General features: G+C 36.8%; 1 protein-coding gene across 1 annotated transcript in view; it reads right to left on the reverse strand.

The window, feature by feature from the left end:
- The window catches only part of SPAG17 (sperm associated antigen 17), a 301,342-nt gene that overhangs the window by 99,304 nt on the left and 189,432 nt on the right, over nt 1-12,606 (reverse strand). The window contains exons 24-28 of the mRNA XM_066268112.1: nt 11,992-12,105; nt 9,335-9,510; nt 7,343-7,460; nt 4,202-4,380; nt 1,565-1,724 (exon numbers count right to left, since the gene is read on the reverse strand). Of these exons, the coding sequence (XP_066124209.1) occupies nt 1,565-1,724; nt 4,202-4,380; nt 7,343-7,460; nt 9,335-9,510; nt 11,992-12,105 (747 nt within the window). The remainder of the gene's footprint in view (nt 1-1,564; nt 1,725-4,201; nt 4,381-7,342; nt 7,461-9,334; nt 9,511-11,991; nt 12,106-12,606) is intronic.

Consider the following 12,606-nt stretch of genomic DNA (forward strand, 5'->3'; position numbering starts at 1 on the left):
AGGTTCCTGACCCCTGAGCTAAGAGATTTCAAAGAAGTTTCTTAATTTCTCTGTGTCACAATTTCCTCATCTGTAAATTGGGATTATTAAAATATGTACTTCACAGGGTAGATATGACAATTAGCTGATTTAATACAGAGTGGGTCAAGCATAGATTTATAGCTGTGAATCTGTGCAACAGTTTATTCCTTTATTATTATTTATTAATTTTTGCATTCTTTCTCATATGAACAACTGTAAACCTACTTTTGGCTCACCCTGTGTTTTAAAGTATTCTGAATTGTGTCTGGTACACACATCTACTATATATAAAAATCTCTTAAAAATAAATATATAAACGATGATATTCTAATAGTAAACTAAATAAAGATGTGAAAAGAAAATTTGAAAAAAGGATAAAAAATGAATAAGCATCTTTAAATGTTTAATCTCATTAGTAATCAAAGACATGCAAATTCAGGCCCTCACTGGTTGGCTCAGTGGTAGAGTATTGATTGGCCTGGTGTGTAGATATCCTGGGTTCGATTATCAGTCAGGGCACACAGAAGAAGTGACTGTTCTCTACTCCTCCCTTTTCCCTTTCTCTCTTCTCCTTCCTCATCCACTAAAAATATTTTGGTTGTGAGCATGGCCCCAGATGGGCAGAGCATTGGCCCCAGACAGGGGTTGCTGGGTGGATCCTGGTTGGGGTGCTTATGGGAGACTGTCTCTTATCTATCCTCCTCTCACTTGGAAAAGAAGAAAAATAAATAAATAAAAGAAATACAAATTTAGATAATAATAAAATGCATGTTTATCAAATTGAGTAAGGTGAAAACAGTAGTAATCCCAGCACTGGCAGGGTATGAGGAAGTAGGTGTTTTCATACTGTGCTGCAGGCAGGGGTGTAAATTGGCAATGTCTCAGAGGAGAGCTGTTTGTAATTGAGATTATGGCTAACACTGTTAATTTAAACCAACTCTAATCTATGTTCTTTTCCCTACTAGAAGTGCTCATTTCCGGAGAAAAAAGTCAAAAGTGTCACATCCTGTTTTCCCAGCCTAGGTCCCTGACCAGATCTACTCAGTGAGATACAAGGGGAGGTCCATGGGAAGGCCTAGCAGAATCTGGAAATAGTTTCCTTTCTGATAAAGAGAGACACTTGAAAGCTCTTATGGACACCCTCTTTCCTTTCTGCTTTGGAAGTTACTATAAAAGGAATTCATGCCTGGAGGTGACATGACCTTCTTGCAACTCTGATGAAAATGTCAAGAGAACCACAGAGATGATTAACCAGAACCTCAATGCCAATATGCTCAACCAATCCAAAAATAGCAGCCATGAAAGCTAATGCTGTGTGTAAGTACCTAATGACATAATAATGTGTTCCTTAGTTCTTACTAAGATAAAAGAAAAATGAATGAAACAGTATGTTATGCTATGATTCCAATTAAAATTCACACATATATAGTATATGTGTATATAAATATAGTCATAAAAGATGAGAAATATGAGTTATGATACTGAACATTTATTAAGCACTTGATTAATTAAAGCCATTCTAGAGAGGCTTTGGTTACATCACCTTTCTTTGTGATGACAATCTCTGACGTTGCTGTTTCTGATTTTTGCTGAGAAACCGAGTCCACCAGTTCTCCACTGTGAGGGCTTGCTGGCATTTCAGCTGGAGGACTGACAGGCCCTGCATTGAGACTACTGCTCACAGTGCCGTCTGCGTAGAGAATCTGAAAGAAAGGCCCAAGTCCAGCATTTTTGTAAGCAAGGTAGAGGCCGGTTAACAACTGACACTGGATGTCAAACTGAAGTAGGTTACAAAATAATCCAAAGAATGCTGCTTGCGTGGCATCATAAAGCATATGACAGAAGGTCAATTTGGAGCTCAGAGACAATATAGTAGCTCAATAACCAGCACAAAAATATTACTTTGTTTTCCATTTACCTTATAAGCTATTTGTTTTCTTTTCATTTCCTGTTTTTTATTAGATTGACTTAAAAATATTTTTGCTTTATTTACCCTTCTCCTATGTAATTAGGAAATTATCCACTGTTTCAAAATTTCTAATGACTACATTTAAAACTTTATCACATATTTAAATGTTTAGCTTCTATTAGTATCTATCTAGAGGAACTAGGAATATATAATCTATCCAGTATCAGTATTTGTAGTTTCCCAGTGAACAAGACAAGAACCATCCATGGTGCTAATAAGAAGTCTAATGACCATCTTAATTCTTTTAAAGGTAACTGGCTTTCTCAGGAAGGTTTTGAGATCGTCTCTTTATGCAGTCCTAAAATTGCACTGTGACATCTCTAAATAATCTTTTAACAATTAAGATCAGTCCTGATTTGCGCACTTGGTTGTCCTGTTTAATATGAAGTACTTTTTAAACTCTGGGAAATTTTACTATATTATTTCTTTCATTATTTCCACCCTTCATTGTAAGTATTTCCTTCTTAGATCCCTTAGATTTCCTTCATTTAGATCCCTTTTCCATGTCTCTTAACTTTCCTGTTCTTCATAATCCATCTCTTCCCCCATCTTTCACAACTGTTATTTTTAATATTTAAGAACTCTTGATATTTTTTTCTATAGCAACTTTTATATTTTTATTTTATTTTTATTAAGTGAGAGGCAGGGAGGCAGAGAGACAGACTCCTGCATGTACCTTGCCTGGGATCCACCAGGCAAGTCCCCCTAGGGAGATGCTCTGCCCATCTGGGGCTGTTGCTCCCTTGCTTGGCAACAGAGCTATTTCAGCACCTGAGGTGAGGTCATGCAGCCCTCCTCAGTGCCTGGGGCTAACTTGCTCAATTTGAACCATAGCTGTGGGAGGAGAAGAGAGAGAGAGAGAGAGAGAGAGAGGGGATGGAGAAGCAGATGGTTGCTTCTCCTGTGTGCCCTGACTGGGAATCGAACTCCAGACTTTCACACACTGGGCCAACGCTCTACCACTGAGCCAACTGGCCAGGGCCTCCATAGAAACTTTAAAAAAATTGTTATTTTATGGACTGGGAACTCTCAAGTCTCAGTGTATATTACTTTAAGGTTTTTAGTTTCTCTAGTTATTCTTAGTTTTAGATGCCATTTAATATATTGAAATTTGTGTTTTACTTTCATGGGGTTGGTTTTTGCCCAAAGTTTATGATTGTTGAGTGCATGCTTGTATTTCTCACTCCTTTTCACTTCCTGGTGTATTGTCTGGTCAGAAGAACCCCTTCCCTGTGACCACTGGGGACGGATGGAGGCAGGCAACAGCTTCTGGGTATTATGGTTTCTGGTTTCAACCCTCCAGGTAGAGGTGAGTTACCTGGGACATTGCCCTGATTTCTGAGCCCAGAGCTCCATCTGTGAAATGTCTGTGTTAAAAGTCCCACTTATAAATTTCACTGTGGGTTTTTTTCCTTTTTTCCTTTTTTTGTTTTGTTTTGTATTTTTCCAAAGTTAGAAGCAGGGAGGCAGATGAACTCCCACATACACCCAACCGTATCCACCCGGCATGTCCACCAGGGGGCAATGCTCTGCCCATCTGGGGCGTTGCTCCATTGCGGCTGGAGCCATTCCAGTGACTGAGGCAGAGGCCATGGAGCCGTCCTCAGCGCCCGGACCAACTTTGCTCCAATGGAGCCTTGGCTGTGGAAGGGGAAGAGAGAGATAGAGAGGAAGGAGAGGGGGAAAGGTGGAGAAACAGATGGGTGCTTCTCCTATGTGCCCTGGCCGGGAATCAAACCTGGGACTTCCACATGCCAGGCTGATGCTCTACTGCTGAGCCAACCGGCCAGGGTCTCACTGTAGGGTTTTAAACTTTGCATTTGTTTCTCTACCTGTTGAATTCCATCTTACTTGACTTTCTAGGAATTCCTCCACTCTCCTGATCCATTAATGACACATTTTGTTGTTCTCCAGTAGTTATAAATTTAATATTTAAAAGTATTATTCTATTATTTTAAGATGCTTTGAGAGGGAGATGAGGTCAACTCTGTAATATTGGGTCATATGCAGAACAGGAAGTTTATTTGTATCCTGTATGGCACAAATGTGTTTGCTTCCAACTATATTATTCCTTTTTTGTTATTTTCAAGTGTCATTCCATTTTCAAGTGAGTTGTCTCTCTTCTATGTCATAATACTGTTCCTTGCCCATAGCTTTTCTGTATTTTACTTTGTAGCAGGAAAGAGTGATTTATCTCACATATTCTCTTACCTGTGTGGATCCATCCAACATGTACTTAATCACAGTGCCTTGACTGGTGATAACTCTTGATGCCTCCTGCTCCACGGGTGGTATCACTGTCTTGTAGAACTCATAGTGCTTCACCTTCTGGGGGTAGCTCTGTCGGATCATGATGTTCCAAGTAGGTTCTTCACCCATAACATCTATATCTTAAAGAAAAACAAGCCTTACTGTGAACCAGGCAATGCTGTGTGGCAGGGATTTTATCTTCTTGCTCAGCTTGTTTTTATTCTCCTGGCTGCATATAGGTAATAGGATAATTTCCATACATGACAGATGGCCCAGAGTACTGGTTCTTCACTGCCTTGTTACATACAGTCAAATGTAGTAAGGAAGGTCATCTATAAGCACTTAAACAGGCACTTTCTCTAGGTGTAAGCCATTCTCTCTGATGAAGTCTGGAACATACCAGGGAAAAATTAGGAAAAAAGCTGCCTTAGATGTTCCCTTTTCTGTCATCTGTGAGTAAGCTCTTGCCCCTGGATGTTCAAAATACTTCCCTAGCGTCTGTCCTCTGGTTGCCCAGAGTCCCAGGGGACATCACTCACTCAGGCTTGCCCTTTCTAAATCATTCATTATCCTTCAAAGTTAATATAACCCCCTCATCTCTAACTAAATCCAGGTTTTTCTCACAGTGCTACTCTTAAATCTGGCAACCAAGGAGAAAAGCACTTGTTAAATTCAAAAGAAAGTACTATTACTGAGAATTTTTGGCATACAACAAGCAGCGGCTAGGTTTCTGATCACTGAATAATTTCAGCTAGGTTTCTGATCACTGAATAATTTCCTCTTCTCAATTTATAAAGTGGTTTATTAACATGTAATGGTGGCATTTCAAAGACTATATCAGGCTGGTGGGAAAATATTTTGGGAGGAGGGCCTTTCATGACACCCTTTAAGTGACTGAAGTAATAGTAATGATAAAATAACAACCATTTATTGAGGTATTTCCATATGCTAAATGCTTTGTGTGCATGTTTGATTCAGCCCATCTCAACAACCCTTTAAGGCAGGCACTTTCACTTTCCAGAGTTTTCAGATGAAAAATGGAATCCTGGAAGGGTTATAACTTCTTCAAGGTCAAAGAGCCACAAATGGCAGAACTGGGCTTTGAGTCAGGTCTCTGTGCTTAACCATTTTCTTATCTATAAGAACAGCCACTGCAACCAGGACCAAGACTAAAACCCAAACCCAAAACCTAATATTGGAATAATATGCTCCATATTAGAAATATTTTCTCATTTAATACTTATATGAAGTCTGTTTAGTATATGACATTATTTTATAAATGAAGAAATTCAGGTGGGGAGGGGTCATGACTTGCCCAAAGTCACCCAGGAAAGAACTCAAGTCTAATCTCTTTCTTCTCTCACCACGTGACCTTCTCTATGTTCACGGCTGACTCTGATGAAGGTATTGCTTCTTTGGAATTTATTTTGTAATTATGTTCAGGCTTGAATTAGAATATTTATAATATATGAAAGATTTTAAAAATACTATATGTTCCAGGCAGAGTCATTATTAACCACATTGTCTACTTAGACATAAGGATAAAAATATCAAACTTTATAATAAAACTAATAGAAAAAACAGGTGAAACAAGTATTAATAACAGGACCAAGCAAACAAGCAAAATGTCCGTGAACTTGAGAACAATACCCTTCTTAGTACACTTATAGCATCTTTAACTCTGAAAGATCCTCATTAGTCTAGGTACTACACACAGTGGATCCCATCATGGAGAACTTGGACTACTAGGGATCCTTGGAAATAGAAACGAGGGTCCATCATCTATTTTTAATAATCCATAAAATCTAATATGTAAAAAGGAATATTGAGACTAAAGAAATCAACCACAACATTTAGTTTTTTTTCATTTGTCTCACAAGTGAATATGACATTAAATTATTTTTAATGGGCATACTCTTTTCTTTTGAAAGATACACTTTCCAAATATGGTGTACATAAGGGAAGTATAATAAGGGGATTTCTGTTTGTTAAAAAGTCAGGTTCCACTGATATAACAGTTATCAGATGACAAAACATGGTCCAGAGACAGTAAGAAAGGGCCATAGAGTTGGTTAGAACTCAAGTTCTAGTTCCATGCTTATTTTGCTCTACCCTCCTACTTTTACAATAGTGGGTCTCCATTTAAATAATATTCAGACTCAATCACCAGTGTAGATGGTGCATCCGATTAATTATAAGTTCACTTATACTTTTTTATTCATGTTTTTCCTTTTGAGAGGACAGGAGATAGAGAGACAGACTCTCGCATGCACCCTGACTGGGATCTACTTGGCAATCCCCGTCTGGGGCCAATGCTTGAATAAGCTGAGCTATACTCAGTGCTTGGGACCTATGTTTGAACCAGTTGAACCACTGGCTGAAAGAGGGGAAGAGAGAGAGAAGGGGGAGATGAGGAAAAGAGAAGGAGATGGTTGTTTCTCCTGTGTTCCCTGACTAGAGATCAAACCCAGAACATCCACATGCCAGGCTGACACTCTATCCACTGAGCCAACTGGCCAGGGCCTTATCTATTCATCTTAATAGCTTAGAAGCCATGTACAAAATTAATAGAAATAACAGACTATAAAATCATGTGGGAATAAAACAGATTTTCTTGACCCATTTAACCTGTACTTATCTCACTGTCCTTTGTTTTGCTCAGAGCAGCAACCTGGATCAGACCTGTGGCCCTTTGGAGAGGCAGAAAGGCAGAGCCACACAGTAGTTGTTAAGAGCACTTGCTTTGGCGTGATGGATCAAGAATAACATTTTATTTCTGTCACTTAGGACTTGAGTGATCTTGGGCAAGTTACTGAACCTCCTGAAGCCTCAATTTCTTTATTTTGTTAAGTGGAATTATTAGGGCTTAGTTTATAGCAGTTGTATTTTGTCATATACGGTAAGTACTTAAATAGTGCCTGGTCCCCAGTAAGTGCTCAAAAATTCTTCTTATTATTAATAATTATCCTACTGTTCATTATCAACAATTATATTTTAAATAGCAGGAAAATGCACAATTTCAATGGTGATTTAACTGTTTCTCTATGACTTTTGCCACCCCCTGCCCCCCTGCTTTACTGTCCCAGCCCAGTTAGCACTCACTTGTTGACTCTTGCCCAATGAAGGCCACTAGGAGCCCATTGGGGCAAGACACATTTAGGCTTTGGAAGGTGGGAACAAAAACAGTCTCTTGTAAAACAAGTTCTGGTTCTACTTCTTCCTGTAAAGAATTTAACATGTGAATAATTGTTTGCCTTTTTATAAATGATATTGATTTACTAAGAGTAGGCAAGAACCTACTGAGTGCTTAGGGTATGACTTACCCAGGACTATGGGCCCTGCAATGAAGCCCATAGGATGAGTCTCCACCTTTTTTGCAATTTATATCCTGTTTTTAGAAGGGCACACAGATACGTGAAACAGTAAAATATAGTACCAAATGGTTGGCACATCTTTCCTCAGAAAAGGGCATTATCAAAGTTAATGACAATAGTTAGGAACATCATGGAGGAGTGGGGGTTTGAATTAGGCCTTGACAGGTGCCTCTGTTTGCATGTATGTATGTAAGGACAGACCAGCATCCCTACTACCTTCTTTGTGCAATTCTTACAGTTTGAATGATAGAGGAATTATGCTATCATGATATGTGTCTTTATTTTTCTATAATGAGCATATATTTCTTTTGTATTAATAAAAATAAAGTAATATAAAATTAAAAATGTATTTACAAATTAATAAAGGTTTAGATGTATTTACTTAAAAATACTAATTAATTTTCTGCTAACTATCCCTGATACCTTGTTTGGTTATGTGAGCTCCAGAATGAGGTATTGGAAAGCACACATCCAGTCCCTAATGGTAATAATTTCAGTTGTTCCCCTGAGCTGTCTTTCATTAGCCACTAAAACCATACCAGCTGACCTCCCATTGCTGCTTTTCAGTTTATTCTGACTAGTCTTTTATTATTGATCACTTAAGTTGTTATGTCTTTGTTACTAACAGAGAATAAAATCTGAAGAGTTAAGTGGAAGATCAATTAAAAACACACAGTAAAATTAGGAGGAAAAACCTTATAAAATTCTGTAAAGTGAACAATAATGTTCAAAGACATGAACCTGTCATGACAAATCTGTCATTACACACAAACCCAGTAATTATACCCACCCATCCAGTATGTCAATTAAAAAAATGTTGGGTGAACCAATTTGTTACCAAATTGCTTTCAGCCAAATTAATGAATTACTTGGGATTATTCTGTTCAACACTTGAACATTTTTACTTAACAAGGGTCAAAAGTCCCAGCTTGGGAAAATTGATCTAGTAGAGCTATGTAAATATGGAGAGAAGGCCAAGTATTATTCAAACTCCACAACTCTTAAAGGGCCAGGGTCTGAAATCCAGGTTCCTGATCACTTTTTAATACATTTTCTTCTGATAAGTTTGGTAATTGTACATTGTACAACCTGCGCAACTGTAGTAGTAAATACCAAAAGAATGAAAATTTGATCAGTGGTTTCCTTCTTTCCCTCTTTGGAACCTCTTTTGATCTGTTATTTTCTCTTAGGAAAATGGTTAGAGGCAAAGTGTGTGTGTGTATTTGGTGAAACCTTGGAGACAGAGGGTAAACCACTCTTAATGGAAGTGGGTTGTCCTTTGTCTTGCCGAACTCTTAGCACATTATCTACGTCCAAGACTCCCAAATGGAAGTGTTTTCACTATTTATAGATTTTTTTCTTCTATTTTTCTCATTGGAACTAAAGAAATAATTTAAAATAAGGAATGATAGAACTTGACCAACCTAAAGCAAAGAATACCCATGAACAAGGGTGGGAAAAAGATTGAACTAGTCACTCTGAGTTTATAATGAGTGACCTGAGACTGTTTGTATATGGCAGTATGTCTCCTGGTATAGAAATACAACTCCTGTGTGCAAATCTCTTCTTGTTCATTCAAAATTGAAACTTCAAGGAATGCTAATGCATCTGCACAATAAAATATATGCACTGCAATAAGACTATTAATAAAACTCATGATTTTTAAAGAATTGACACTGAGGCAGAGGCAGAGTTTAGAATCTATAGAAGGTCCATTCACCTTTTTCTCTTCTTCTTTTTGGTGCTCCTCTTCTTTAAGAGATTCTTTGGGTTTTTCTTTGCCTTTTGTTTTCCCTTTTCCTTTGGATTGAGGAACAGGCTCTATAACAGGAATTACTGTAGGAACAAGTGCTGATGGGATATTCAACAGTGCTTCCAACTTAGGATCCTTGTCCTCTATAAAAAGAAAAAGGAGAAAACAAGGAAATTAGACATTCATATTTGATATTTTGTTAAATAAATTTTGTGCCTCAAACATTTATACAAGTTGGCAACAATTTTTACCTTGCTCAGTAGGATTTATCAGTTGAATAGACTTCAGTGGTATTGTAGTTGATTTGAAAGCCAGGATTATAGCTAAACTATTTGAAATACTTAATACAATGATATATTTGATGGAGTCATTATTTCATATGTTCTTACTTTCCCATCTAGATTGTAAACTCTGAATGATAGACCAGTAACAATCTCTTCATTTAATTGAGACATATTTATATATTTATTTTAATTTTTCTATTGATTTGAGAGATGAAGGAATGGGGGAGAGGGAGAGAGAGCAATAGCAAGAAGTATCAACTCATTGTACCACTTAGTTATTCCATCAAGCTGTGCATTCATTGGCTGCTTCTTGTATGTGCCCTGACCAGGGATAGAACCGGTGACCTCCGTGTGCTGGGATGATGGTCGGTCCACTGAGCAACCCAGCCAGGGCTGAGACAGATTTATTAAGACACTTACATACAAAATATTTGGAGCTGTGGGGAAATAATAAAGGAAACAGAAAAGGCCTTATGAAGCCAGCATGAGATAGTGTGTTATAGATAAGAGAAAGCATAGTTCATTTGAGGAATTAAAAGGTCCAAAAAGAACAGAGTGGTCAAGATGTGGAAACAACCTAAATGTCCATTGCCAGATGACTGGATAAATAAAATGTGGTATCTATATATGGTTCAGGTCTTAAAGAGAAGAAGAAAATTCTGCAATATGTGGCACCAAGAATGATCCTTGAGGATATTATATTTAGTGAAATAAGCCAGTCACGGAAAAACAAGTACTGCACGATTCCTCTTATGTGAACTATCTAAAACAGTCAAATTCCTTCTGAGTGGAATGGTGGTTGCCAGGGACTGTGGGGAGAAGTACTAAATGGGAGTCACTAATCAATGGCATAAAGTTTGAGTTAGGCAAGATGAACAAGTTCTAGAGAACTCAAGGGGGAGAGAACTGAATGGGAAAACTGCTTAACCATTAGCAGGTAAAAGTTCTCAAATATTAGTATTATAAGGAATTTATAATATATTTGTTTGCAAAGACTCATGCCTTTACCTTTTTAATACACAGAAAGTAAAACATTACTTATACACACTAAACATTTTCAAATACAGTATTTACAACCTGAAATTAGCAACATTTGTTTTAAATGGAATGATTGCATGATAACTTAAAGATTAAACCAAGAATAAGAAATTCAGGAAATAGCAAAGTAGTCGATAGAGAGTAAAATGTAAATATTTTAATCTAAAATGATATCCTCTGTTCAGAGGGGATAAATTTTTTAGTGATTGTGCATGACAATGAATTTTAATACATAATCTTTTAGGCACCAAATGATTCCTACAAGTGCAGTTTAGAAAGAATCAAATACAAAATTAAAAGACAACACCCTCAACAAAACAAAAATACTAACAAATTTAATGGGCTCTTTAACTCATTAGAGTATTACAATTTTTGGCACAAGGAAGACACAGAATTATAACCATCCTTGTAAATAATATCTTGCAGAAATAGAAGTCCATAGTAAGGCAGATCGTTAAATCACCACAGTCTACACAGTTTTAAGGCTCTATTGCATAGGGATTATCTTTTGATTTTGTACAGCTTTTAAAAAAGTCAGTTGTGGTTAGATCCCTGTAAAATGCATAAAACCCACAAATTTTCCTAATTAGTTCTTGGTAAAGTGACATATTATTTTGCGGTTTGTAAGGAAATAGCTTCCAGTTGGAGGATTTGTTTATTAAAAGCGGGGTATAGAAATTCTTCAAGATGTCCAATGAATGGCTCCTTTTAGACTAATGTTCTGAAGCACACTGAGTAGTTCTATAATTGCAGGATTCCTAAAGCTATTATTCTGTAGAAAACCAAGAGGATTCCTTGGCACATTATACTTTCTTTATATTTTTCTAATTTTTATTTGTTGATTTTAGAGAAAAAGGAAGGGAGAGAGACAGAGAAAAGAACATCAAGCTATTCCTGTATGTGCCCTGACCAGGGGTCGAACCAGCAACCTCTCTTTTTGGGATGAAGCTCTAACCAACTGAGCTATCCTTCCAAGGTGAATCATGCTTTCTTTGGCATCAAATAAATTACTATTTTCATAGTTAACAAAGATAACTGGAATATATATGTATAGATATATGATCTTGTGTGTCTATGTGATAAATGCTGTTTCAAAGCACTGTCATTTTCTATGTATGAAAGATTATGTATGTATGCATATGTATGTATGCACAGATATAGGTACACCCACTCACATATATTCCCACCATTCAGGAAATGAGGGGTATTAAGTCAGAACATGTTTATCAACAAGTGAGAAGACAGGATTGGCAGACACCCTTGGTCATGGGACACAGATCTTTTCTATTGTATCTATTTCACCTGGTGCATTTCCACTAGATCCATAGTAACTTATTGAGAGGCAGATTCCATTTTCCAAGATGGCAGAAAAAGATCCAAACTTGCTGACAGCTTTATTCTCTGTATTTGATTCTTCTGAAAGACAAAATCAAATCGAGGCGTTTTCATTTTATTAAAAAGAAATGTATGCAAAACTCAGTGCAAAGTGGAAATCAGCTAAATATGTAAAAGTATGAATTTGATTAAGTAAATTATGATATATACACCAATAAATTAATAAAAAATCATTTAAAAAGTTTGTTTTCAAAGAATGTTTAATAAATAAGAAAATGCTCATGGTAAAGTAAGAAGGAAATACACTATAAATACTGGTTACCACTGGGGTGATAGAGTTATTGGCCATTGTTATCTTCTTTAAGTATTCCTACATTCCCTAACATTTTATAATAAGCTGTATATTTTTGTATCAAGCAAAACAAAGAAAAGTAATTAAAATTTTTCTGTTTTAAGTTACTGGGTACATTCAAACTTTTCAAACTTTGTGTTCTTGAGTTGGAAAAATACTATAAACACAACTAAATTTATTAGCAAGATTTAGTTATTGTTCCTATTACTAACTTGAATCCAAACCATTTT

The sequence above is a fragment of the Saccopteryx bilineata genome, chromosome 3, assembly GCF_036850765.1.
Source record: "Saccopteryx bilineata isolate mSacBil1 chromosome 3, mSacBil1_pri_phased_curated, whole genome shotgun sequence".
Lineage (NCBI taxonomy): Eukaryota > Metazoa > Chordata > Mammalia > Chiroptera > Emballonuridae > Saccopteryx > Saccopteryx bilineata.